Source organism: Electrona antarctica, assembly GCF_951216825.1.
Source record: "Electrona antarctica genome assembly, chromosome: 10".
In the NCBI taxonomy this organism is placed as follows: Eukaryota; Metazoa; Chordata; class Actinopteri; order Myctophiformes; family Myctophidae; genus Electrona; species Electrona antarctica.
Window position 1 is genome coordinate 8,568,362 of NC_136791.1, and position 26,904 is coordinate 8,595,265.

The 26,904-nt window shown below is 42.9% G+C and overlaps 1 protein-coding gene across 4 annotated transcripts in view; it reads right to left on the minus strand.

The window, feature by feature from the left end:
* The window catches only part of LOC306931175 (neurexin-1a), a 528,074-nt gene that overhangs the window by 238,180 nt on the left and 262,990 nt on the right, over window positions 1–26,904 (minus strand). For all 4 annotated transcript variants that reach the window (XM_079512408.1, XM_079512407.1, XM_079512406.1 and 1 more), the window contains one exon: window positions 23,343–23,462. In XM_079512408.1, the coding sequence (XP_079368534.1) occupies window positions 23,343–23,462 (120 nt within the window). The remainder of the gene's footprint in view (window positions 1–23,342; window positions 23,463–26,904) is intronic.

Genomic DNA, 26,904 nt, shown 5'->3' on the forward strand with positions numbered 1-26,904 from the left:
CCGTGGTTACTTTAATTATTACAAAACATGCATTAACCCATTTAAACCTGAGGCCGATTCTAAAAACGCCTCCCAAAACCTAACCTAAGGTTTTCTGAAAGCCTTCCAATTCGTATTAAAAAATTAAAATATGTTGCTATATGAGACACAGAGGTGTATCTGACACAGAGGGCCCAGCCGGCATTAAAGGGAAAACAACGTATAGGTTACACAAGGTCTAAATGGGTTAAAACCCTTCAGAATTTTGGCAATTTGAAAATTGCAGATCTACAAGCTCCTAAAGCTTGTAGATCTGTAATTTCCAAAAGATTTGTATACATTTGAAAGCTTGAAATGGGACATTCTGCATAGTGACTGAGTACTTTCTACTGTTGGTGCTTTAAGTACATTTTGATGGCAATACGTTTGTACTTTTACTCAAGTATAAATTTTTTTATTTACTTGTAAGGAACGGACAACTTAAGTTCTACATTGCAGTATCGATACTTTTACTTATGTAAAAAACTGTGATTGCCGTTTCCACCACTGCTGGCAGCCTCCCCTGCCGACAACGCCATTTGCGTTGTCTGCGGGACGCCCCCCAGAACTCTGTCACAGCATACGAGTAGCAGCATGCTACATGGGTTTATCAGGGGAAACGCAAACGCAACATATGTTGGGCACTGCCCCCCTCCTCCTCCCCCCCAAGCAAAATGCCACGGCGCCGCGTGAGGCGCTGCAGAATAGATTAAGCCCTTCTGGACGGGAACCCGTTTTGGTGTTTCAACTAAATGAATTATGTTATACTTTAGCTATTGAAAAATAGCAGATCTACAAGCTCATAGCGCGCCACTACGAGCTTGTAGGTCTGCTATTTATGAAAAATCCCACCCGCGTGAACTGAGTGGTGCAAGGTCTTATATAGCCTGATCAGCTGTGGTCTGACGTAATGTCAGTGACCATAGTAACCATGCTCATTTTTGCACGGACACGTACACAGGTACACAAACATACAGACAAAGCTGGTTGTTGGAGTGGTTTGCACCACTCAAAAATCGTAAAAATGCGGCACAAATCTTTGAATATAATATTCTTTCAGAGCAAACGTTTTTTTTTATTTTGACATCAGGCCTAAATAGATTAATGGCCGATGTGATTCTCTCTCTTGTTCTCGTGGTGTTTCTGCTCGTCAGGTTTTCAAGGCCTACACGTACCAAGCAGCTCTCCCATCATGCATCATCACAGCGGCGTTTCCACCACAACGCGTGATCAGTCAAAGTGAGCCATTTGATCCTCATAATAATTGTACATGATGAGTCATATAACGTGAAACCAAATTCACAGGCATTCCATACAATGGGTCAGCTCCCCCGGCCCCAAAACCAAAGATGCTGGGCAGAGAGAGAGCTTTCTGCAGAGATCACTTACAGTCACGTTAACAACATTCTCTCTCTCTCGCAGGAAGAAGAGGATACCCGGTTGCCATGCCAACGGCCTTTTCCCCCCCCACTTATGCCCAGTCTGCTTCCTGGCATAGAAACCCACTTAACCCATTTTGGGCGGGAACCCCTGTTGGTGTTTATGTTATACTTTAGCTATTGAAAAATAGCAGATCTACAAGCTCATAGCGCGCCACCGAGTGGCGCGCTATGAGCTTGTAGGTCTGCTATTTTTTTTAAATCGTTAAAATGTGGCACAAATCATTGAATATATATTTCAGAGCGAACATTTTTAACTAAAGTATTTGCTTCTGGGGGGTCCCTGGAACTACATCTTTTCAGATGGGGGTACGTGGCCCAATAGAGATAATTCTGGGGGTCCTCGACATGAAAAAGGTTGAGCACAACTGACATAGAAACATGGGTTTTTCAGAAAGATGTTAGGATTTAAAAGCCTTTTTTTAATCGAACTCAGTCCAAAATGCGTTAAAGCCATTTAGCCAACCGGCATGAAGAGATCATTTGAAGTAATTAGGCCAGATAGTGACCACTGATGACACGCAGGATTATGAGAGGAGAAGGAGAACGAGACAAAGAACGAGGCAGAGAGAAGGAGAGACAGGAAAGGTGGTTGGCGTTATGCTTACCAGTGGTGTTAAAGCATTGGTTCCCAACCTTTTTAGCCTCAGAAATGATTTGGCTCTCCATGTACTGTACAACCATAATGATGATTATATTAAATTACAGGAGCCTACTGTATACCTGCCCTTTTTGTTCCATTCCTAAGCTGCTCTTATGAAACTCTGTGCTGTCATGCCCATTTTCAGCACGGCTGGATAGCCCATTTCAACCAATTGCTTGGTCAGAAGAACTACTGTATCTGTAGTAATATAAATATTTAATTCCACTAATGTCTTTTTTTGGGGCGACTCCTGTGTACCACCAGAGGTAGGGAACCTCTGGTGTAAAGTAAATAAGTACATTTACTTAAGTACTGTACTTAACACTTAGGCCGCTAGCATTTATTGAAAAATTAGGATCTAATTCACAGCATTTTTTAAATTTGAGCTCTTATTTTGAAAAGCCGCCATTTCCGGTCCATGAGCAGTAGTCATAACCTTGGAATCTACACGGAGCTAGGCCGGCCTTGTTTACAATCTGAATCCAGACCGGAGCTCTGGAGAGCTCTACATCGTCAGATCTGTGCCGTCAAAGAAACGCTGTTTTGACCAAAATGCCATCTGGGACAAGGAATAGGAGATACAGGCGATTGAAAGAAATGGATAGAATGGATTCTTATGGCGACAACGATCTAAGATGGGCGATCCAGTGCTGTGCTAACAACACAGCTAGCTAACCGGCTAACGTGAGTAGCATTTTGGCTCGAGTAATCGAACGCGCCATAAAAGCTCAATTGCCGAAGGCCGTCGGCAATGGCGTTAAGCGTCAGTATCAAAATTAGGCTTCAATTGACTTTAATCGTCGGCAATGGCGCGGAGGGTGTTAAGTACAATTTTGATGTATTTGTACTTTACTGAGTATTTCCAATTGCCAGTACTTTTACTTCTACTGCACTACATCTCAGAGGCAAATAATGTACTTGTACTTTTTACTCCACTACATTTATTTGAAAGCTTTAGTTACTACATAGATACTTTTTAGATTTTGATTATTATTGCAAAACATACACTGAGCTCTTCAGCCCTACTGTATATACATTTCGGCCATTTGAAAATAGCCGATCTACAAGCTGGCGATGCGACGCATTGTCAGCTTGTAGATCGGCTATTTTCAAAAGATTTCTATACATTTCAAAACTTGAAATGGGGCATTCTGCATAACGAGTAACTTTAATTTTAAAACATTTCGATGGCACTACTTTTGTACTTTTACTGAAGTACATTTGAAATGCTGGACCTTTGCTTCAACAGATCAATATTTCTATATAGCCGTATTGATACTTTTACTTAAAGGTATATTCAGTGATTTGACTTAATTCAAATATCACTTATTCTTTCTTATTTTTTGGATAATCATCCCTACTATAAAGTGTGCTGACCATATAAGAAGTTCCTCCCTGTCCCCAGTGAGCCCCTGGGGTAAAAAAAACCCTAGTTTCGGTTTGGGCTTTGGGTGGCAAAGCCTTCATCCAATCAGGATGAGAGGGGCCTTCCTCCAATCATGATCGAGTGGGGCGGGCATTGGTGCGCGTGCTGTTGGTCTGTTGTACTTCCCCCACTGTAGAGCGTGTGCACGTGCACATCTTGTTACCGGGTGGACCGGGTTTTTTTCCAAATCACCCAAATCACTGAATGCTCCTTTAAGTAAAAAAATGTGAGTACTTTTTTCCACCACTGATGCTCACATAACTACTTATGCCCCATTTCTTTATATATGACGGTGTGACACACAAAGAAAAGCTCCCAACATGTCGCATCATGATACAGCTTGTAGATGACATGATGGTTTTGAACAGATCGGCGATGCTCGGGGTCATTATTAACACTCAATGTGTTAATAAAGTTTGATTGATTGAAAAGGAGACATAAAGCCATATTCTACACAAAAATTTGAATCCCCCATTAAGCCCATGTCATTTCTCTGAGCAATTAGGAATCATGATTAACTCAGCATCTTGCCTCGACATCAACGTTATTTCCTGATTCTCGGCTAAGATCCATCCACATCCATCCTTCAGGTACTGACATGCACTTATAGCCGAAGGCAGACGCAACCATGAAGGAACCGACCTGCTCATCAGCAGCAGTTGGGGGGCTCAATGTCTTAACACAATTCCTGCTACTATCATTTATGAGCAGCAAAATGAGTTCCTATGTATTTGCAAAGGGTGTGTATATTTGTTTTTTCCACCGTTGCTGAGTCCCGGCGGTCAGTTCAGTTGGATGGATGAATAAAACTAAACAGCCAAAAGATTTCCGGGGTTCCGGACAACATCAATTGGCTGTCAGGACATGATGCGTGGAGTCGGGGGGGACGACGACAGGGGCGCCGCGCCCGTTCGCTCAACTTCTCGTCTTTGCATTGACTTTGTATGTAATCGTGCCGCTCTAACTATTCAAATCTGAACGCACCTTAACGACCATAAAATAGAGGAAGTACAGGACTATTTACATATAACGGAACTTCTTGCACTTCTGGTTAGACACTTTCCATTTTAGTGTTTTAGCTCAAGTACAAGTACACATCGTTTAATACTAATAGTGGTGTATAACTCCAGCACTATACTTCACTGTCTGCAATACTGTACGGTAAGTCATGTAGCCCAGGGGTTCTCAACGGGGGGTCGCCAAATTATTTTAGGGGGTCCCCAAATTATAAAAAAAAAAAAAAAAGATTTTTTTAAAAATGTATTTTCACGATTTTTCAGAAATAGCAGACCTACAAGCTCATAGCGCGCCACTCGGTGGCGCGCTATGAGCTTGTAGATCTGCTATTTTTCAATAGCTAAATTATAACAATGCTTAAAACACCAAAAGGGGTTCCCGCCCAAAATGGTTTAAGGTTATTGTAGCAGTCAATTTATATTGGGGGTCGGGAGGGGGCGGGGCGGGGATCCCGAGACATTGCCAAAGCATTTCCGGGGGTCCCCGGCCAAAAACGTTGAGAACCCCTGATGTAGCCACTACACACTTACAATACCGTAGTTTATCAATAATTTAAAACATCAACTTTACCAGAACGTCACAGACTATTCACTTTTAGTAGGTTGAATGATGCACAGATCAATTGGATCCATGCAACGGAATGTTTGCCTGGCTCCAGTAGCGATCTATTGTATGAAGGAGACATGCTTGTTATTTCCGATTCCGAGCACTGAGTTGGTACTAGTTACAGTTTACAGTGATGGGCTTTCAGTTGTGTGTGCACGTTCATGCACGTTGTTTTTGTGAGTAGGGGCACTGAAGTGAATACACACAAGCACTTTAAGAGTGCCTCTCTCATATCTCAGGGCACAATGGTTCCTCAAAGCTAGGCCAAGCGTTCAATAATACACACTGAAGCCCAAATATTTTCCAGACCCATATTTTGTTGTTTGACTGAGCTGCCTTATAAGAGGTCCACGTCCAGGGCAGGCAGGGAGGACATTACTTCCAGCAGGCTGTTTATGTCCCCCTGGCTTCACGGCCGGAATGTGTGTCCTTGCGTGCCTCCCCAGGGGAATAGGGCACGCTTGTGTGTGTAGCCTTGAACAAGGAAGTGCTAAATGCCAAGTGTGCTCCATTCCACCCTGCTTTGCAGTTTTAGATGAATTGCAAAATACATTTATTTTTTACATGTAGTAGCATTTATTATCAATTCAATTATAGTACCTAACTCACAACAAGTTGTCTCAAGACTCTTAGAGCATAGACACCACACTTGCCCCCTGAGAAAACATTGGTGACAGTGGCAAGGAAAAACTCCACTTTAATGCTCACAAACATAATATTATTGTACAAAACCAGTCTTTCATTTATAATTGTCTCCACCAGGCCGAAGGCATGGGGAGAGAGTATGTTTTGCACTCCGTCCGTCCGTGTGTCCATCTGTGAACAGCTAATCTCCGGCACCGTCACCCGGTCGATGCCAAATTTTGCACACACACTCCCTGGATGCCAACGATGAACCTCTGCCCCAAAATTTCCAGAACGACCTGTTATAGCGCCACCAGGAGGCCGCTTTGTGCAAAACAAGTTTTTGGACAGTACACCTACAGATTTTGTCCAAACATCACACAAATTGGTACACAGTCTCTCTAGAGCCATTCAACGAAACGTGTCTTTCAGATTTCTCAGACTCCATCCTGATTGGCTAAGATTGGCTTCCAAGTTCGCAGGAGTGCTCAGTTTCAAACAAAATGCTGCAAATCATGGTGTGATTTCCGTGAAATTGTGCACGCACATTCCCACTAGGCAGAGGAAGAAATGCCACATTAACATTTTCAACTCAGCCTCATGGTGGCGCTATAACTGGCCAAAAAGTGTAAAAAACTGCACGGACATATGTAAAACACATTTTCTAATATTACTCCTTCAGATTTTATCCAAATTTCACGCAACTCGGTACACATGCTCTCCATAGTCATGTGATCAAGACGGGTTTGTTTGATTTCTCATAATCCACCCTCATTGGCTACGATTGGCTTCTAAACTTTTCAGGAGTAGCCCGCTTTGTACCCGTTTTTTTTACAAATCTCAATGCTGTACTCAATGCAGCGTCTGGTTGTGGTGAAACTGTGCATGCATATTCCCACTAGGCTTTGGAAGAAATGCCACTTGACAGTTTTCAAATCAGCCTCATGGTGGCGCTACAACAGGCCAAGCCACGTCTCTCACACACACACACACACACACACACACACACACACACACACACACACACACACACACACACACACACACACACACACACACACACACACACACACACACACACACACACACACACACACACACACACACACACACACACACACACACTTACTGTATATTGCTCCTAAACATTTTGCCAAACATCACACACACACACACTCCTATCCTCCTGGTGGAGACCTGTGCCCAGAAGGGCACTTTTTCTAGTTCTTGCTGAATCTTAACACAATTCTTATTCATTCATTTTTGTTATTGTTATAGAAGTTGGACTGGTGATTTTTAACATTTTTTGGATGGATGGATGGATAAGCTTACTCATAATATGATGAATTAGGTATGCTTTAGTTTGAATAACAACTTTCACTCGAAATTATTCTACTTTTTGCCAACAAAGCTTCATATTTTCGTCTCTGTCTCCAGCATACATCAATTTGATTTCTGGATGAATGGACTGATTAAAACTGAAGACGTGATTGCGATGGCATGGCCATCGGATGCTATATGGAAATGTACTATGCAAAACAATGTGTACAGTGGTTCCAACGGCTGCACTGGAGTCAATTAACCTGTCAGTGTCTGAATATGAAAATTAATATGTCAGGCTGCCTCAATTTGTATGAGCGTGAGCACTGATTCAGATGGTAATAACTGACACGCATAAATATAGTGCATGCAGCAGAGCTGCATGATGCATGTAATAAACCGTGATATGCTGAACCCATTTAGGCCTGACCTCAAAATTAAAAAAAAATATTCGAAATCCTCCAGTTTTCTGAAATAAATATTTTTCAAAAATAGCAGACCTACAAGCTCGTAGTGCGCCACTCGGTGGCGCGCTATGAGCTTGTAGATCTGCTATTTTTCAATAGCTAAATTATAACATAATGTTTAAAACACCAACAAGGGGTTCCCACCCAAAATGGGTTAAAATAAAGTTTCAATGACTCAAATATAGTGGTCACAACAATTGTTATTGTGAATATTGTTGTAAACCACAGTAGAGCAGGCCTTGCACGGTGCCACTGGATGGTCAGGTGAGAATTAACCTTGATTTACTGTATGTGCCAAAAATAGCCGACCTACAAGCTCACAACGCGTTCCGCTGCGGCACGCTGTGAGCTTGTGGGTCGGCTATTTTGGGTGTGCGACACGTCAGTCGTAATTTATACTGTACACTAACTCTAACTTCAGAATATTTTGACAGCATTAATTGTTGGTTTCTGGTTTTTACTGTTCATTCGTGGAGTAGTGGGTCCTTCAGGACTTAATCAGAAACACATGACAGAAATAAGGATCCTGGCCAACGCTGGTATATTATACTGTGCTCGGAATAAATTAGGTCTATGTCCCTGGCTTTAGTTGAATATCTAAAACCTTAGTCGATTTAGTCTTAGTCTTAGTCAACAAAAATAACACTGTACACTAACACACATTTCAGTTCAATAAGCAATATCTTTCTTCAAAGCAATATTTTAAAACGTTTTTTTTATGGTTTATTTTTCTCGATAGGCCACAGTACATTTAATTAACCCATTTTTGGCGGGAACCCCTTTTGGTGTTAGCATTATGCTATGCTTTAGCTATTGAAAAATAGCAGATCTACAAGCTCATAGCGCGCCACCGAGTTGCGCGCTACGAGCTTGTAGGTCTGCTATTTTTTTTAAATCTTAAACAGAAAACTGTCAGGATGTAGAAGACATTTTTAGAATCTGATCTCAGGTCAAAATGGGTTAAAAGGAGGCGGGATTAATCCAGTGCAAAACCACCATATACCATGCTATTTTGGTACTTTATATGCCGTAGCGTACTGGTATATGTCCCTGCTCAATTAAATGCACAATTAAACCACACTCCATAATTTACTATAATGCCTCATTTATACATTTTATATATTTTTATTATATCATTAAATTATTTCATGAGCGCAAATTAGAAAAGAAAAGAAGAAAAAAAGAGCTCAGTCTTTCTTGTGGTTTGACAGCATTAATTGTTGGTTTCTGGTTTTTACTGTTCATTCGTGGAGTAGTGGGTCCTTCAGGACTTAATCAGAAACACATGACAGAAATAAGGATCCTGGCCAACGCTGGTATATTATACTGTGCTCGGAATAAATTAGGTCTATGTCCCTGGCGAACCAGACAGTCAGTTAGCCAGGGGCCCAGACAGACAATTCACTACATACAAAGCTGGGTCTGACACATTAGAACTCAAGTGAGCGCCGGCCCTCTTTTGTCCCTCGGGCATCGAGGACAGAGACTAGCGCCCCACACACAGTCCCCACTGTTGATACAATATTGACATGGCACTAATGGCAAGACAGGACGGAGGGGCAACCAGGCGAGGTGAAGATCGCGTGGAGGTTCAGGCATTACCAGCCACCCTGGCCCTTCCACGACCCACTTTAGTTCAACAGCAAACACTGTCCTATTTGTCTCTGTGCATCACCCTCAGACACTTGACCACAGCAGCCCAAATCCCCCAGGACAACAAAACTGGAGCTAAACTCTTATCCAGACACAAACACACTCACGCGTGTGCGCATGCACGCACTCACGTACGCACGTACACACACACACATGCAGTTGCACACGCACGCACGCACGCATGCAGCCTCTAAATTAATAGCATACCACTTTTCTCAAACCCCTTTGGACGCCGCAGAGAAGGATGCGAGTGCAATATGGTCGGCAACATTAAATCACAGCGAGCTTAAAGGATTTTGGTTTAGCTTGTTACTCCAACGTCGTTTTGCATTCACAGAAAAGCAGTGCAGGCGTTTACAAACATACAGTAGATGAGGTCTATATCTCCTGTCTGTGACCATACCATAGCGGCTTTCAGATGGAACAGAAACAAAAGTAAAAACTTCCAGGGACAGTGATTGTTCAGTAACCATAATCCATCATGGCTGTGGGTCTGTTTTAATTTGTGTACTGTAGGCTACATTTACCCCCTTCAAGCATTTTCCAGTTCATGTCTAAACCGAGTTAAAGCCGCAATCCGGAACTTATTTGAATGAACAAATGTTAGTTTAACCGATCTGTGTGGCAGATCATGTTAATAAAGCACCATATCTCTCCTGGACAAGCGTCTATAGAGATCGCCTCTTGGTTGAGAGTCAGAAATGTCACGCGGGGAGGCCCACGCTCCAATCCACGGATAGGACAGATGTTCCGGATCGCAGCTTTAACAGTGGAATTGATGGAGAGGCAGTATGAAATCCAGAAGAAAAAGCATCAGTGATGCAATCGGAGTGTGTCAGTGTGATGATGAAGGCTTCTTCTTGGTGAGGTTTTATTATATATATATATATATATTTCACCTATCATTCTGAGGGGAATACCGCAAAGTTTACTTTTACTTGGAGACACCTGGTGCGCTGTTGCTCAATAAAAGATGGGAGCGTTCTGAAAAAAGAATCGGCATTCTGGAGGCGGCTGCACACACAGCCACACGCACTCTTGCTTTATTGAAAGCAACTGAAAAATAGACACAGACAGTACGCCAAGCATACACTGTGAATATGATTCTGACACGGACCAGAATAACTGTTGAGGACCATCTCTTTTAAATAAAAAGAGACAGGCACTCAAATTAAATCAAAGTATGTAATACATGCCATTACCTGCTGCACACCGTGAAATCATCAGCGTCCATAATTTATCCATTTGTAAGAGTGCACAAATGGAAGCGACTAATGCACCATTTGTACCCTCTCAGTGAAAATAACACTGGATTTTATTTCACTGTGCAGAGCTCAGGCTCAGGAGAAGAGCTATATTACCAGTTACAACAGATCAAATAGTTCTCACCACAGGAGCACCACAAGGTTCTTGTTTCAGCCCACTACTGTTGGGTTCAGTTCGTTACGAGTCACTCAATTAACTCAAACTAGTCATTTTCCATTAACTAAAACCAGTCATTGTCTCCACCAGGCCGAAGGCATGGGGAGAGAGTATGTTTTGCACTCCGTCCGTGTATGTGTGAGTCCGTCCGTCTGTCTGTGTGTGTGCGTCCGTCCATCTGTTACTAGCTAATCTCTGGCACCGTTAACCTAGTCGATGCCAAATTTTGCACACACACTCCCTGGATGCCAACGATGAACCTCTGCCCCAAATGTTCCAAAACGGCCTGTTATAGCGCCACCAGGAGGCCAACTTTTGAAAAACACATTTTTGGATATTACTCCTCCAGATTCTGTCCAAAAATCCCGCATATCGTTACACACTATCTCTATAGTCATGTGTTCAAGATGGATCTGTCCGATATTTCATATTCCATCCGAATTGGCTAACATTGGATTTCAAAGTTTGCAGGATTGGCCTGTTTTAAACAAAAACGCTCGAATCATGAACGCAGCGTGCAATTTACGTGAAATCTTTCACAGACTTTCCTACTAGGCCAAGGAATATATCCCATCGTTTTCACATTGGCCGCCACCAACAGGGGGATTTTTGCAAAGCACATTTTTGGAACAAAATGCCTCAAAACATCCAATTGCCATCCAAGGCGTAGGAAGAAACGGCACCCTTTTCACATTGGCCTATTATAGCACCACCAGGAGGCCACAATCTGAATTGCCCTGGTGGAGACCTGTCCCCCGAGGGGCACTTTATCTAGTTTCCATTAAAACCTACGTACAATACGTCAAACTCTACTGACTGCTATAACGTGCTGCACAAAAAAAAAAGTTAAATTTACACTGCAGTGCACATCCTCTTGAATTGTCAGAACAATGACAGGCAGGGCTAGCTCAGTGGTTTTCAAACGGGCGAGTCAAAATCTCTTCATAGCAAGGATAGATACTTTACAAGCTGTACTGTATAAATTCCACCTATATAGACATAAAGAGTTTAAAGGTTTAAAGTACTACTTTTAGAATATTGAATTTGGCTCTGTATTGGGAAATTAGTGCCAACAACTACTGATATAGTAATTACATAAAACAATAATTATTCATACCATGCGGTATAGTTGTATACAGTATGTCAATAATAACGTGTGGTTGTCACAAAATCCCAAGGCACACCTGAACTTGTGTCCCAGCACACACCAGGGTGCATTGGCACACCGTTTGAGAATCCAGCGGGACACCTCATGGCCAACCTCATCCATTGCTTCCCTCTCTTTATAAATAATATGCTCATGTTTAGAAAAAGATCTCTCCCGATATGGGGGTGCACACGTGTCTAAAGAATAACGAGGACGCCACGCTGTTGCCACTAAGCGAACCTCCCGCCGTCTTCCTCTTTGTGATTTTCTGCTCCACGTCTGTTCCGAGAGCCATTCGTCTCGGCCGTGACCGCCGGTGAGCTCGCTGAATTACAGGAGATGTCGTGTCGCAAACCGCACGATATCTCCTCACTGGATTTGGTCCGTTACAATGAAAAGCCACTTCCCCCTATGCAGATGTGTGGGTGCCGGGTGGTCTTCTCAAATTGACCGGGTAATTTTCAAAATCCTGAGGTTTTTACCGTGCAATGTAATGAGTTAACCCCCTATACTCGTAGCACACGTCGTTTCGATGTGTCTAGTGGATAATAGTCCTTCTCAGAAAAGAAACCACTTAAACCCTTAGCGGCCATGTCTTCCCGGCACCCCAGAGCTCCTATTTTGAAGGAATCCCGGGGCTGATTGTGTTAAAGGACCTATAACATCAAATTCAACTTTTTCAATTTCTTTTGTGTTTTTGGGGCTCCCATATGTGTTTTCTATCCCCACAAATAACCAATTTTGAACAATCAGGCTTTCATATCATATGGGTGTTTTAATGGAAATTGCTCTCAGGAACAGCTCAACTGATTTTGGCCTCATCGTGATGTCATCAATGTCACCCTACTTTGTATAATTCCTCCTCTTCTTCAGTCTTCAGTTCCAAATTTGCATTTCCACTTTGTTTACAATGTCCACCATTATTGATTTTCCAAGCTGGCATGGAATGGAAACAAGCCTGGTTTTATCTAGCATCAGTATTATAATGACTCAAATATTAAATAATCTGCATATCAGCACCCCCACCACCTCAGGACATTGTGGTACTGCAGCCAAAACTGCTTTCAAAGTCCAGAAATAAATGACAAGGCTTGGTTATATCCAAGTGGTGATTGAGGCTCAAACCATTAGAAATAACTTTGAGGGACATAGACAATATGATATTAAATATTAAAAGCAGTTTTAAAATGCATGTTATTTGCGCTTTAAGGAAGCCGGCGGTTCCACTCACAAGGTGCCCATTTTCCACTTAAGCACCTGTCCCTCAAGTGTACAGAGCACGCCACTGTACAAGCTCACAATGTGTCACACTTTGACATGTTGTGAACCTCAGTATATAGGGATGCTATAGGGTTAATAAAAGGGTCTTGTTTGGGCTCACTTTAACCTAAATGCCTCACTAGCAGAGCCCCCCAAAATATGTACACGCATTTTGAACCTCAGCATTAATTTGCTCTGGTCAAAGGGCTCAACACTTTGAAAAGCATTATCTTCGCCCGAGGACAAAAAATGAAATGGTACCATCAAATATTACGGGAGCTCCCTTATGATTTAGTGACTGGCAGCTGTACAATGTGCCAGGACTCTGAATATTATGGTGGCCGGGAGCTGCGAGATGGAGTTTTTCCTCCATTTGAGAAGGCAGGGTGCCTGATACTAGTCACCAGAGAGATATGTGGAATTGCAACGGGCTCCAAGTGTGAGTTGGTCCCTCTGAGACGTGCTGCTCTGTTGTAAATTGCCTGCACTTCAGCTTATGCAAATGCGTGTGGTAAAATGTGATATTCTCCCCTGTGATGTCGGGTTTTTTTCCATCGTTTTCTCTCTCTCTCTCTCTCTCTCTCTCTCTCTCTCTCTGACAATCCATCAACTGAGATAAAACCACAACCTCTCCAGCTGCTTTATATTTCACCACTCAGGGTTTTTCTTCCTATTTCTTCTTCTCTTTTCTCTTTTTTCTTTTGCTCTGCAGAGAAAAAAGTCTTGCTAGTATCTCTCCACTCCTCAAACAGGTACAGTTTACCAATAAGCCAGGGGAGAAGATGGTTTAGCATAAAGCACTAGTCTGTTGGCCCTGTACATTGATTAGAGCGATGTTGTTGGTGCGTCAGCAGGAATATTGAGACTGAGGGCTGATTTATACGTGGTTGTGCACCAGTGCTGTGTGCACTGAAAACAGGCAATCTACAAGCTCACAATGCGTCACATTGTGGTGCATTGTGAGCCTGTAGATCGCCTACTTTAGGTGTGCGACATGTACACATTACAAAGTATAAATCCTTCATAAGGTAGTGTGGCAAGTAGAGGCCTTCAATTCTAATGAGGAATACGCATTATTAAAAAACTAAACATACGTGAGTCAGACTGCCTGTTTCTCTCCCCAGAAGTTCCAGGCAGGTTCACTGGGAGTTCGACATCAAAAATATAATTCAGTGCCTGCGCAGTAACCCTACCCCTCTGCTGAACCCCTCGTCTGGTCTAAGAAGGAAGGTATGACAGATAACAAAGACACGGAAGGAGGAAGAGGTTAGGGGGGTCGGGGAGGGGGGCGGCGGGGGGGGGGGTTCTGTCCTCAAAGTTCACGTCTCTTGGACGGAAGAATCCTTTTAGCGTTATCATGGCCGGCGGATATGTGCGGGATGTAAGACCGCACTGTGGAATGTATTAACGCTTTCTCTTGATAACAAAAGACGTGGTGTTATCAGGCAGGCAGAAGTGTGACTCAGAATGCATTAACATTTATGGCACACACCCTCCCTCTCCCCTTTTGTGTCATCTCCGGAGTGCCCACTCTGGTCTTTTTTTCCCTCCTTAAGCCATTCTTGGCGGGAACCCCTTTTGGTGTTTTAACTAAGCATTATGTAATACTTTAGCTATTGAAAACTAGCAGACCTACAAGCTCGTAGCGCGCCACCGAGTGGCGCGCTACGAGCTTGTAGGTCTGCTATTTTTAGAAAAATCACTGATTCAGAAACATGAGGTTTTTCATTTTCACCATTTTTCAAAAATACCAGACCTACAAGCTCGAAATATTGAGAACCACTGATAAAGAAACATGAGGTTTTTCAATTTCACCATTTTTCAAAAATAGCAGACCTACAAGCTCGTAGCGCGGCACTCGGTGCCGCGCTACGAGCTTGTAGATCTGCTATTTTTCAATAGCTAAAGTATAACATAATGCTTAAAACACCAAAAGGGGTTCCCGCCCTGAATGAGTTAATGCAGCTCAGCACTCTTTACTAGTGTGAACCACCGCCGAAGAAAATAATGACCAGACCAATCCCCCCGTGCATATTTTGCATGAGAAAGTAGCCTATTTTCTTACGCTGCTGCAGACATTACCCCACTTCCTTCTACAGCCAAACAGTAATGAGAATACATCCCCCTGAACCCGATGCGATGCCCAGTTAGATAGTCTTTAAGAGAGATTAATAGAGCATTCGCTTTTAAGTTGTGTCACGCACGCGACGACGCACCGCACAAATAAGTTTACAGTAACTCTAAGCGGTACAATGTACATTTTTACAGATGACTTAGAGCATAGATAGTATGAATTCATGATGCAACATTCTGTACTCACATTGATATAAATATCATACTATAATTAACCAAATGTCTGAATGTGTGTCAGTGTCTGAATGTCTGAATGTCTGAATGCGTGTGTGTCAGAAACACTGCCGTAGCTCCTCACTGCCTGCACCAATCACTCCCACTTTTCACACAGGCATTGACCATAATAATATGGAGGTCTTAACGAAGCCCTTTTTTCAATTTAACAAATTGATTAATAATGAATTTATTAGTGAATTAAAAATGTGAAAACGCACCCAGGGCGCAGTACCCCCCACGGCCACAAGGGGGTGGGAAATATCTCACAACGGGTAAGGGCTAGTAAATGTAATTTTGCAATGCATTAAGTTGAGTCTGTCCTGTCTGTTTGAGCACGGAATGTCCGTGACGTCATGTTGTTGACATCATCAGACGTCATAATTGTGATGAAAGGCACCGCTCACTTCACACGGGTGTCATTTTTGAGGGGCGCTAGCCCCTCCTATATACAGCTTTTGTCCCCACAAAATGTCCGCAACACAAACATTAAATGTCATTGACACTGAAGGGAAAATGTACGTCATGTTGTCCCCACACGTCTCATATTTGCCATCGACAATGAAACGAGAAATTAGGTCAAATGTCTGCCAAATATGACGTAAATGTTTGGCAACAGGCAATCTGATTGGCCAGTATGAGATGATGCATGATGATGTACGATGATAAGAGCACCCCTCACTTCACATGGGTGACGGGTGTGTTTTTTCTTTGGGTCAATATTGTTGTTGTTGAAGTTTGTATACCCTTGTGGTGAATGCATCTTTTCAATTTCCCGATCAAGATCAGGCAGGAAAGGATAAGAGCCTCAAAAGAGCTCAGCCTCAGTCCGGGAACTTAGTTGGAAGCACATAACAATGGTGAGCATTTGTGTGTGTGTGTGTGTGTGTGTGTGTGTGTGTGTGTGTGTGTGTGTGTGTGTGTGTGTGTGTGTGTGTGTGTGTGTGTGTGTGTGTGTTCGTATACAAAATGATTGTGGTGTTGTTGCCGCTGCAAACAAACGCCTACCTTTGTTGTTGTCCAGCCAGCGGTCTCTGTGGGAGGTTTGTTTAACACAATACAGCGACGCATCCGAGGCCGACGATTGAAATCATAAATGTCAAACCTGACGTTATTCATTTTTTATTATCTTTTTTGTTTGTTTTTTTATAGAGGGATACAGTAACAGTATGCCGACAGGAAAAAGGGAGAGAGATGGGAGGGTGACCTGCAGTAAAGGCCGTCGGGATCGGGAGCCGAGCCCGCGGCACACAGCCGGACTGGAGTACCAGTACCAAGGTGCCCAGACGGCTATGCCAGCCGCCCGGGCCCTAACGTAAAGGGTTATGAAGAACCCAGCTTGCGTGTGCTGTGCCCCATATACTTGTACGAGTCAACTAATTATAGGTTTTCAATTATGTTACAGAAATACTACGCTATCTGATCCGACACCCAGGAGTGTCCAGGTTTTAAGCTGGGGGGGGGAGTCCCACTAAAATGGCCCAGTTCCAGTGTTCGTCGACTAATACGAATATGACAAAAAAGAATTTGTCGACTACCTTTTTTTCACTGCAGAAAACTAAATGGAAACTAAATAAAGTGACAATTTCGTCAACAAATTAAAAACTAGACTAAAATGTTAGGAAGGGCCTAGTGGACAAGAGATCCAGTCATTTTACACTTGGTTGCATGCTGAAAATAGCAGATCTACAAGGCCACAACACGTTGCTGCGTGTTGTGAGCTTGTAGATCGGCTATTTTAAGCAAGTGTAAAATCAGCCATTACGACGGCATCAAGGCCCGCCAAAATACATTTTAGTTGACTAAATCAACTTGTAGAGTTAGTCGACTAAAATCTTATGATGTTTAGTCAACTAAAACTAGAATAACACTAAAACATTCCAGGTGACAAAAATGTGACTAAAACTAAAATCAAAAATTGCTGCCAAAATCAACACTGCCCAGTTCTCGCCACAATTAAATTCCTGTCCCCACTCATTATTACCTAAGCACCACATCCATGGTGTTGAAAGGTGCAGTCACTATAGCTGTGCTAAACACACACATACAGGTGGGCTTACATGCACCTTCATTTACTTTAAGTATGTGCCAGATTGATCATACTACAATAACAGTAACTACTGCAGGACTCCTACCGGGGCATTCACTTCTAGTCATTTTTACTAGTTGACTAGTTGCCTAGTTTACTAGTCGACTAGTTGTTTAACTACCTATTATGTTTATTTTATAACTATAATCTACCTGATCTTGAGGCCTACAAAATCGGGGGAAAAAAATAACTTATAAACTTTTTTCTTCTTATCAACTAGTCAACTAGTACCAACAAGGTCGACTAGTGCAGGGGTTCTCAACCTTTTTGGCCGGGGACCCCCGAAAATGCTTTGGCAACGTCTCGGGACCCCCGCCCCGCCTCCTCCCGACCCCCAATATAAATTGACTGCTACAATAACCTTAATAATAGAGACAATACACCATAAATAAATACTGAAACCATCATCATTAGGGAAGGTGTATGCATGTACTATGTGTACTATATGTAAATTCTTCATTTCCACTTTACAGCCATTCAGTTGCAAAAATGTTTTTCTTTTTTTTTTTTGAAAATAATTTGGGGACCCCCCAAAATAATTTGGCGACCCCTCGAGGGGTCGCGACCCACGGGTTGAGAACCCCTGGACTAGTGGATTTACTAGTAGACTAGTTTACTAGTCGACTAGTAATCTCCAGTAATCTCTACTAGTAATCTCCTACCGGGGTCTCTGTCCTGCATGGGAAACTGGATGTCAACCGTTAATCCAATTAGTGGAGCAGATTAAGTCAATATATCATAAGAATCGTTCACTTGATGGTACAAGCACCAAAATTGGCACACAAGTGCTTCGGAACCTACTCTCTCAGAAAAGTACGTTGTCCACTTGAAAAAAACAAAATGGACACCATTTTTCAAGATGGCCGCCATTCGAGGTCGTTTTAAACCGTGTTTGAGCTATATTGAGCTATAACATCCTATTTTGATGGCCTATACATCGAAATATATGTTTCTGAGTATGATAAATCCAATTCTGCATTTAGAACATCAAAACTATTTAATATTATGATGATACAATGGGAATTAAACGATAAAGTGGGGCATATTAAGTCCATATTCCATAATAATCCTTCACTTGGTGGTACAAGCACCAGATTTGGCACAAATGATGTCCAGGATGTACTTTCTAAGAAAAGTACGTTATCCAGCTGAAAATCCAAGATGGCCACCAGTTTTCAAGATGGCCACCTCGTCAAATAAATACGTATAACTTTACTGAACAGAAATGTGTGATCCACACATTGATCCAAACATCAAAATTAATGTATTCTGACTGGAAGAACTCAATGGTGTCAATTATTTAATTCCAATATGGCCGCCAGTTTTCAAGATGGCGGCTATTACGCAACTCAAAATTAGCGTTTTTGGAAGCCTTCTGATCACCGATATTGTTGAAGGGCAACATCATTCATTGAAATGCTGTGATCAAGCTCTATTGGTTTGTAATTTTGTATATAAGAGTTATGTCAAAGCACAACCAGGACACACTGGTGACATCACTGCTGTGAGACTCATGGAGCATGAGCATGGGGTTCAGTGTATGCTTGTAGCGTACTAGAGGTAGTTGTGGTTTACTAACTGTTGTAGTGGTGTACTCACTGTAGTTTGTAGTATACTTTAGTGTCCTAAATGCTATCTAATATGTGTCAGCATGGGAGAGCTGAGACAAGGGTAACAGGGATTCAGTTACCTGGATGGTGTACAGATCGCACAGGACTTGCACTGGATGAATGGTCGGGCTAGGTGTAGGGCACCAGATGCTTGAACCTAGATGCATCCCATATTTCAATGTGCTTTGTACGGTTGGGTGGTAAAAGGATATATACCCTCAGCCTTTAACCGTATAACACAAGATGTTCGCTACTAAAACTGATTGGAGGAAGTGTGTCAAACAGATACGAAAGAGGAGTTGAAGTCTCCCCGTATTTCCACCCCATTCGACCGTTATCTCTGTATTGGATAGGCGAAATCCTCCGTTATCAGCACCTTTATACGGCCAATATGGCCATACTGGCATACTCACTGTTTCAGTATGTCATTATCACCTATTGTGACGGGTGATAATGGTATTTTTGTGTCACTGATGTCAATGACGGAGGCGTGCTGTGTCTGGTGGCCTTGAGCCACGTGAGACAACGTGCTGAGCGTTGCGACGGCCACCAGATCCGACTCAGCACCGTCCGAGTTACGTCCCGATAGGCAGAGGATAGTATAGTAGCCCCTAGTTTCCATGCGCCGACAATAGAGTTGGAAATGACACGTTCAGCCAAGGGTGAGTATGCCAGTATGGCCATATTGGCCGTATTCCAAGGTGCTGATAACGGTTGATTTTGCCTATCCGATACAGTGATAACGGTCGTGCCCATCATGCTAGACTCATCCAGATTGGATGATGGAGGTGGCAGTGAAGATACATTGAAGCAAAACAGTACAAAGTTAGTTAGTACCAAAAAGTACCAAAATTGTCGGCCAAATGTTTAGCAACGGAAACTCCAGTTTTCCACTAAGAGAGCAGCTGAAATTCAGAATGATCCTGGTGATGGACATGCAAAAATTCAAAGAGTGCAGTGGATGTGATCTCCCCCCATCGAAGCCCTGTATGACGATCGTTGTGTCAGCAAAGCTCGTGGACTTATGAGGGACCCAAGCCATCCCAACCGCAGAGATGCTTGCGGATGCTGCCACATGGAAAACGTTTTCAGTCTCAAAGCCACTGGAAATAGACTGCAAATAAGCTTCTTTCCCCAAACAATCAGATACATGAACGAACTGATAAGAACCGGGGCGAAAGTTTACCTAACTTTGCTACAACAGGGAAAACATGCACATGTATATGTTACTATTTTTCTAGCACTCTTTATTCTATCCCTTCGTTTGCTGTGCTTGCTGTGTTTTTTGTTGTTTGCCATCTATGCCGCTGCATTGTCTGTAAGGAAGCCAAACTAAAATAAGTTTTACTCTTATGTACCTGTCCTGTACACAAGATGTGTACAGGACAGTAACAATAAAGTAACAATAAAGTCCAACCTTGAACCTTGATCTAGGTTCAAGCATCTGGTGCCCTACACCTAGCACGACCGTTCATCCAGTTCCTTTTAAGTCCTGTACGATCTGTACACCATCCATGTAACTGAAGTTCCGTTACCCTTGTCTCAGCTCTCCCACGGTGGCACATCTTGTCAATTCAGGTGCGGCTATCTAACTACAATACTACAACTAACTAAACTTCTAGTGGAGATATATACAGGGGCTAATTAGCATTAGGACACTAAAGAATACAACAAACTACAGTGAGTACACTACAACAGTTAGTAAACCACAACTACAGCACTGAACCCCATGCTGAGTCTAACAGCAGTGATGTCACCAGTGTGTTCCTGGTTGTGCTTTGACATCACTCTTATATAATAAAAAAAAATACAAACCAATAGAGCTTGACCACAGCATTTCAATGCATGATCAATGAATGATGTTGCCCTTCAACAATATCTATGATCAGACAGCTTCCGAAAACGCAAATTTTGAGTCACGTAATAGCTGCATCTTGCAAACTGGCGGCCATATTGGAATTCAATTCCAACACTATTGAGTTCTTACAATCAGAATACATTCATGTTGATGTTTGGATCATTAACACAATTTTACTTCGAAAACCTTTTTGTTGTTTTGTTTTTTTGCATTTGACGAGGCGGCCATCTTGAAAACTGGCAGCCATCTTGGATTTTCAGCTGGATAACGTGCTTTTCATAGAAAGTACATCCTGGACATCATGTGTGCCAAATGTGGTGCTTGTACCACCAAGTGAAAGATTCTTATGGAATATTGACTTAATCTGCCCCAGCTTTTTGTTTAATTCCCATTGTATCATCATAATATTCAATAATTTTGATTTGCTAAATGCAGAATTGGATTTATCATACTCAGAAACATACATTTCGATGTATAGGCCATTACAATAGGATTATTCAATCAAACTATAGTTCAAACACTGTTTAAAACCACTTTGAAAGGCGGCCATCTTGAAAAATGGTGGCCATTTAGTTTTTTCAAGTGGACAACGTACTTTTCTGAGAGAGTAGGTTCTGAAGCACTTGTGTGCCAAATTTGGTGCTTGTACCATCAAGTGAACGATCGTTTCAGTAATCTGCTCCACTAAATGGGGAACTCTCCCCCACCTCCTTGGCCAAGTATAGGCCTACTTAAACTTGTAAGGACGCCCAATTAAACACTTATTTCGCCCAAAACGTCTCCAGACGTCTTCATAATTACACCCGTAGAAGGCCCAGGACGTGTGTGGAGACGTCTTTAGGTCCTTTTTAATGGTATAAAAACCGGAAGGCTTTTTTGACAGCTCCCGTTGCTAGGCAACGCCTTGCTCTGAGCTCCCGGACATGTGTCCAGCCATTCACTTCCTTGTTTACGGGACGGCAAATGTTGCCATTATCTCTGAATCAACGGCGCTCTCCACATGGTTTTGATCATGACGTGTTGGTTTTCATGTAGCAAACCAATGGATGAGTCGTCCGGCTCCCCGATATTTGATTTGCTAACTATGAGCAGCTGGTTAAATACTAGATTGTAATTATAAGTAATATAATTCATTTCTATTTATTAATAAGGGACATTCAAGCTCATGGCCTACTCGTTAAAGTTAGAAGGACTACATGAAACATTGAATAAACATCACTTAGTAATAAGGTAGTCAGAAAAAATAATGAACATATAATTAGTAGCCTAAAAGTATACACAGAGCTCTGTACGGGTAAAAAAAATAATGGACCCAAACCCTAATGGACCTCTGAAATTGGTTCTGAGATCCGAGCGGAGCCGACATACTGTAAAATAAATAAAAAAGAAAGAGGCACCCACGCACCGGAATGACATTAAATCGCATGTTTTCACCTCAATGAATAAAGTCATCCATGATTGATTCCACAGAGGTTTGATGATTTGTGTGTGCGTGCTCTCTTGGCTTTCACTTTAACAGTTTGACGCCACATCACGCGGAACCCGCCTTTTAATCAAATATCCTACGCTGCCTGGATTGCTTTATTACCTTTGGAGCATACGCTGAAGTATTTCGGCGTTTGTTCCGTGAAAATCGGGTAAGAAATGGTCCGTCGTCTTGTTATGATGAAACGAGCCAGCGGCCATGACAATGCGAAACGAAACCAGAGTGCAGAGCAAGTTGTAGTCCAAACAAGCAAATTTCCCAGAAGCCCTAGCCCCATAACATGACGCTCTCTCCCCCTGCTCCACGGCAGAGGCGGACTTTTTTTATTATTTTTAATGCGATGCGATTTAGGTTCATAAAACAAATAGCGGGTCTGTCGTATTACGCAGCGGCGCAACACTGGATCAAACAATTCCCGGCAGTAGAATTGTTAACTGATGTGTTCCCCCTATCAATATATGTCGCTGCAGTCTGATCTGATCCCTGGTCAGCCAGACAGCAGCACTTTCTAGCAGCCCAAGCTCATACTGTTTTCACACCTACAGAGCCAGCCTACAAAGAAGATGAGTGTTGTTATGCATTCGCTTGTCTGACAAGAGAGAGAAACTGGAGAATGGTCGTTGCAGCGAGAGGCAAGCATGCATCCAATACAACGACGACTGTGCAACAAAATGGTTACAGTGTTAACCAGCGCCGGGTCGGGAAAAATAAAGAAATAATTAGACCAGTCATCTCCCAATAGTGGGGGGACATTCTGACCCTTCTGACCCCCCACTCCGGCACCTATGAACATTATACCTCCCGGTTTTGGGGGGAAATAGCTGGGGAGGGGACCTATGGGAGTCCCCGCCTGGACCCCACTTTGGTAACCACTATGCTACAGCAAGGACAGGAACAGAGGGACGTCCTACCGTCATTACAGAGCGGTCCGCCGAACGACGTCATGCTGCAGTCGCAGCTGAAGCCCTCCCACTGTTGCAGACACACCCCCTGGTTGGCACACGAGTCCTCTTGGCAGGTGGTACTGGGACCTGGACACACACACACACACACACACACTGGTGAAGCAGATATTTGCAGTATGAGGGAAAACAACCTACGTTACACCTGTCTGTGAACCACAGCTACATACTACTGATAAAGACCAACTGAAAAAAAAAAACGGTTTAATCGCTTTGAATAGTATTATTTGGTACTCACGTCAGCTTATGAATTATTAATTGTAACTACAGTGTTTTGTAATTGGACATCACGCACGCGCGCGCACACACACACACACACACACACACACACACACACACACACACACACACACACACACACACACACACACACACACACACACACACACACACACACACACACACACACACACACACACACACACACACACACACACACACACACACACACACACGACTTTACTTTCTTTAAATTCAATGAGTTTACATACCAGTTTTACGTATTGTATCATTGTAACTCTACCAATGGATTTATCATTTACATATTGTACACATTCAAAACAAACATACCAAAACACGACAATACACACGGTGGAACAGATATAGAACAACAATAGTACAAATGAAAACTGAGACGTTTAAGCATTTCTTATTGTGGTCATTAGGTTGTATTAAAGTCATTGACGGTTAGTTTTTCTCGCCTCCCTTCCTTGATTCATATTTTACTTCATATTTTATAATTATGTATTGCATTCCGCAGCTGCTGTCGCCAAGAATAAAGAATGCACACAAAGTTAGAGGTTACATCCCAATTTATAATAGGAGCCGTTTACAAACTTCCTGTAGTAGTTATATGGTACATACAGTATATAGCTCTGACATGTCCATTCACTAAAAAGAAAAAAAAAACAGGCGGGTTAGGTCTGATCACAGAGGGACCAGCCATCGACTTTATGCGGCTTGATCCCCCTCTGCTTACTGGAAATCCAGCTGTGCACTGAACGGATGCATATGAAATGCAGGGGAAAGAAATTGGTGCACTTCCATATCGGCGAATCTCCATGGCTGAGAGACAGCAAAGCACGAGAGAACTCCCAAATGTGTTGACAGCCAGCGTGTTTGATTAGCTTGTTTGTGCACCTATCCATCAGTACATCAGTACATCAGTACATCAGCAACACTGTCAACAACACTGTCAGCTGGTCGGCCAGTCAGTCAGTCAGTCAGCCAGCCAGTCAGTCAGTCAGTCAGTCAGTCAGTCAGCCAGCCAGCCAGCCAGCCAGCCAGTCAGCCAGCCAGCCAGCCAGCCAGCCAGCCAGCCAGCCAGTCAGCCAGCCAGTCAGTCAGTCAGTCAGCCAGCCAGCCAGCCAGCCAGCCAGCCAGCCAGCCAGCCAGTCAGTCAGTCAGCCAGCCAGCCAGCCAGCCAGCCAGCCAGTCAGTCAGTCAGCCAGCCAGCCAGCCAGCCAGCCAGCCAGCCAGTCAGTCAGTCAGTCAGCCAGCCAGCCAGCCAGCCAGCCAGCCAGCCAGTCAGTCAACCAGTCAGTCAGTCAGCCAGTCAGTCAGCCAGTTTGTCAGGCAGCCAGCCAGCCAGCCAGTCAGTTTGTCATCCAGTCAGTCAGTCAGTCAGTCAGTCAGTCAGTCAGTCAGTCAGTCAGTCAGTCAGTCAGTCAGTCAGTCAGCCAGTTTGTCAGGCAGCCAGTCAGTCAGTCAATCAGGCAGCCAGCCAGCCAGCCAGTCAGTTTGTCGTTCAGCCAGTCAGTTTGTCGGTCAGTCAGTCAGTCAGTCAGTCAGTCAGTCAGTCAGTCAGTCAGTCAGTCAGTCAGTCAGTCAGTCAGTCAGTCAGTCAGTCAGTCAGTCAGTCAGTCAGTCAGTCAGTCAGTCAGTCAGCCAGCCAGCCAGCCAGCCAGCCAGCCAGCCAGCCAGCCAGCCAGCCAGCCAGCTAGGACAATTCTGTACACAGGCACGGCACACTGTCAGTTTGTTTGTCTGCCAGTCATCCCTCGAGTTAAGAAAGACCAATTCATATGCCGTTGTACGACAACATCGCTCGCCACAAACAACCGGTGTTCGGCGAGCTACGTGGCCGTACGGCGACATACTGTATGACTTAGAGGTAATAGTTCACTGAGATGGAGTAATGGTGCAGGGCAGGCTTAGTATGTATTGGATGTTGATGTTATTGCATACCTTTTACAAATTCAATAATTTATTTATTGCTTGTGCCTTTGTGTTTAATGTTATTCACTCAGACTATATTCACTGACTATTCTTTATTCGTTAAATTATTAAATATACCCTTGGAATTAACTGGATGCTTATGACATTTTTATGACACATTTCAAAACAATAGTAAGCAATTGTCTCTCTTGCAATGTAATGATGATATATGGCTTACCTACACCATCTACAATATTGGGAACACCACCAATGTGCAATAAATAATAACATGGCTAAATAAATTATGAATTTAATTTGCTGGCGATAATGATCTTGTAGTGGTGTATTTGTTATTTTAGCAATTAATTTGTGTTATTTTAGTGGTTTATTTGTGTTATTTTAGTGGTTTATTTGTGTTACAACCATTATAAGTTATTTGTTAGTTCTGTCATTATGCTAATACCGTATTATGGTTATGTGCTTATTTAACCTCATTGATATGCATGTGGCTATATGACCCTGCTAGTGGCCAATCATTTATATATTAAGATGCTTTATCATGTGTATTTTCTTTTCTTACAAAGCCTGCAACCACTTTCTTCTTATTTACAAAGAAAACATTGCACAGAATATATACTGTATACATTGGCAATAATGGACAGTTAATAAAAGTAAATGTGCATGTGAAACATAAAATGGAAATAAAGTGAGGTCGATTTTGACAAGAAAACCCCATGGCAGTTGACAGGCTTGCATTAAAGGCATGCAGTGGACAAAATATAAATCTGCGACAACTATTTGTTATTATGAGGCATGCAAAGTAATAATTACAGACCTTATGCTAATGAAAGCAATATCACTACTAATGAGTGGGACACACATCATGTGACTGCACGTCATAGGCAGTGATACAAGGCGGTAGACGGTGTAGCTTGTATTCCTAAAGGGCTAAAAGCCTATTTCCATATGACAGGTGACTGAAGTGACACATTGAGTAGCCATCTCGCTCCAGGAAATGTGGTCGGGGGACGTGGAGGCAGAGATTGTGGACAGGTGGTGGTGGTGGTGGTGGTGGGGGAGTCAGGGGGGGAGTCAGGGGGGAGAGACATTGCAGATGCAAAGAGGACGGGATATCAGACTATCAAACAGACAAAGCTATCTACCTTGCAAGTCAGCTTTCATCAATGCAACTTTTGTCAGCAAAAAATAAATAAATAACCACAAAATAAAGGAAAAAAAGGAAGAGGCAAAGCATAGCGGCCGTTAGTAAAAAAAAAAAAAAAGCACTGAGAAGTCAGAGATCGCAGAACACAAAACAACACAGACTGCTGAAGCAGACCACAGAGGCAGCGGG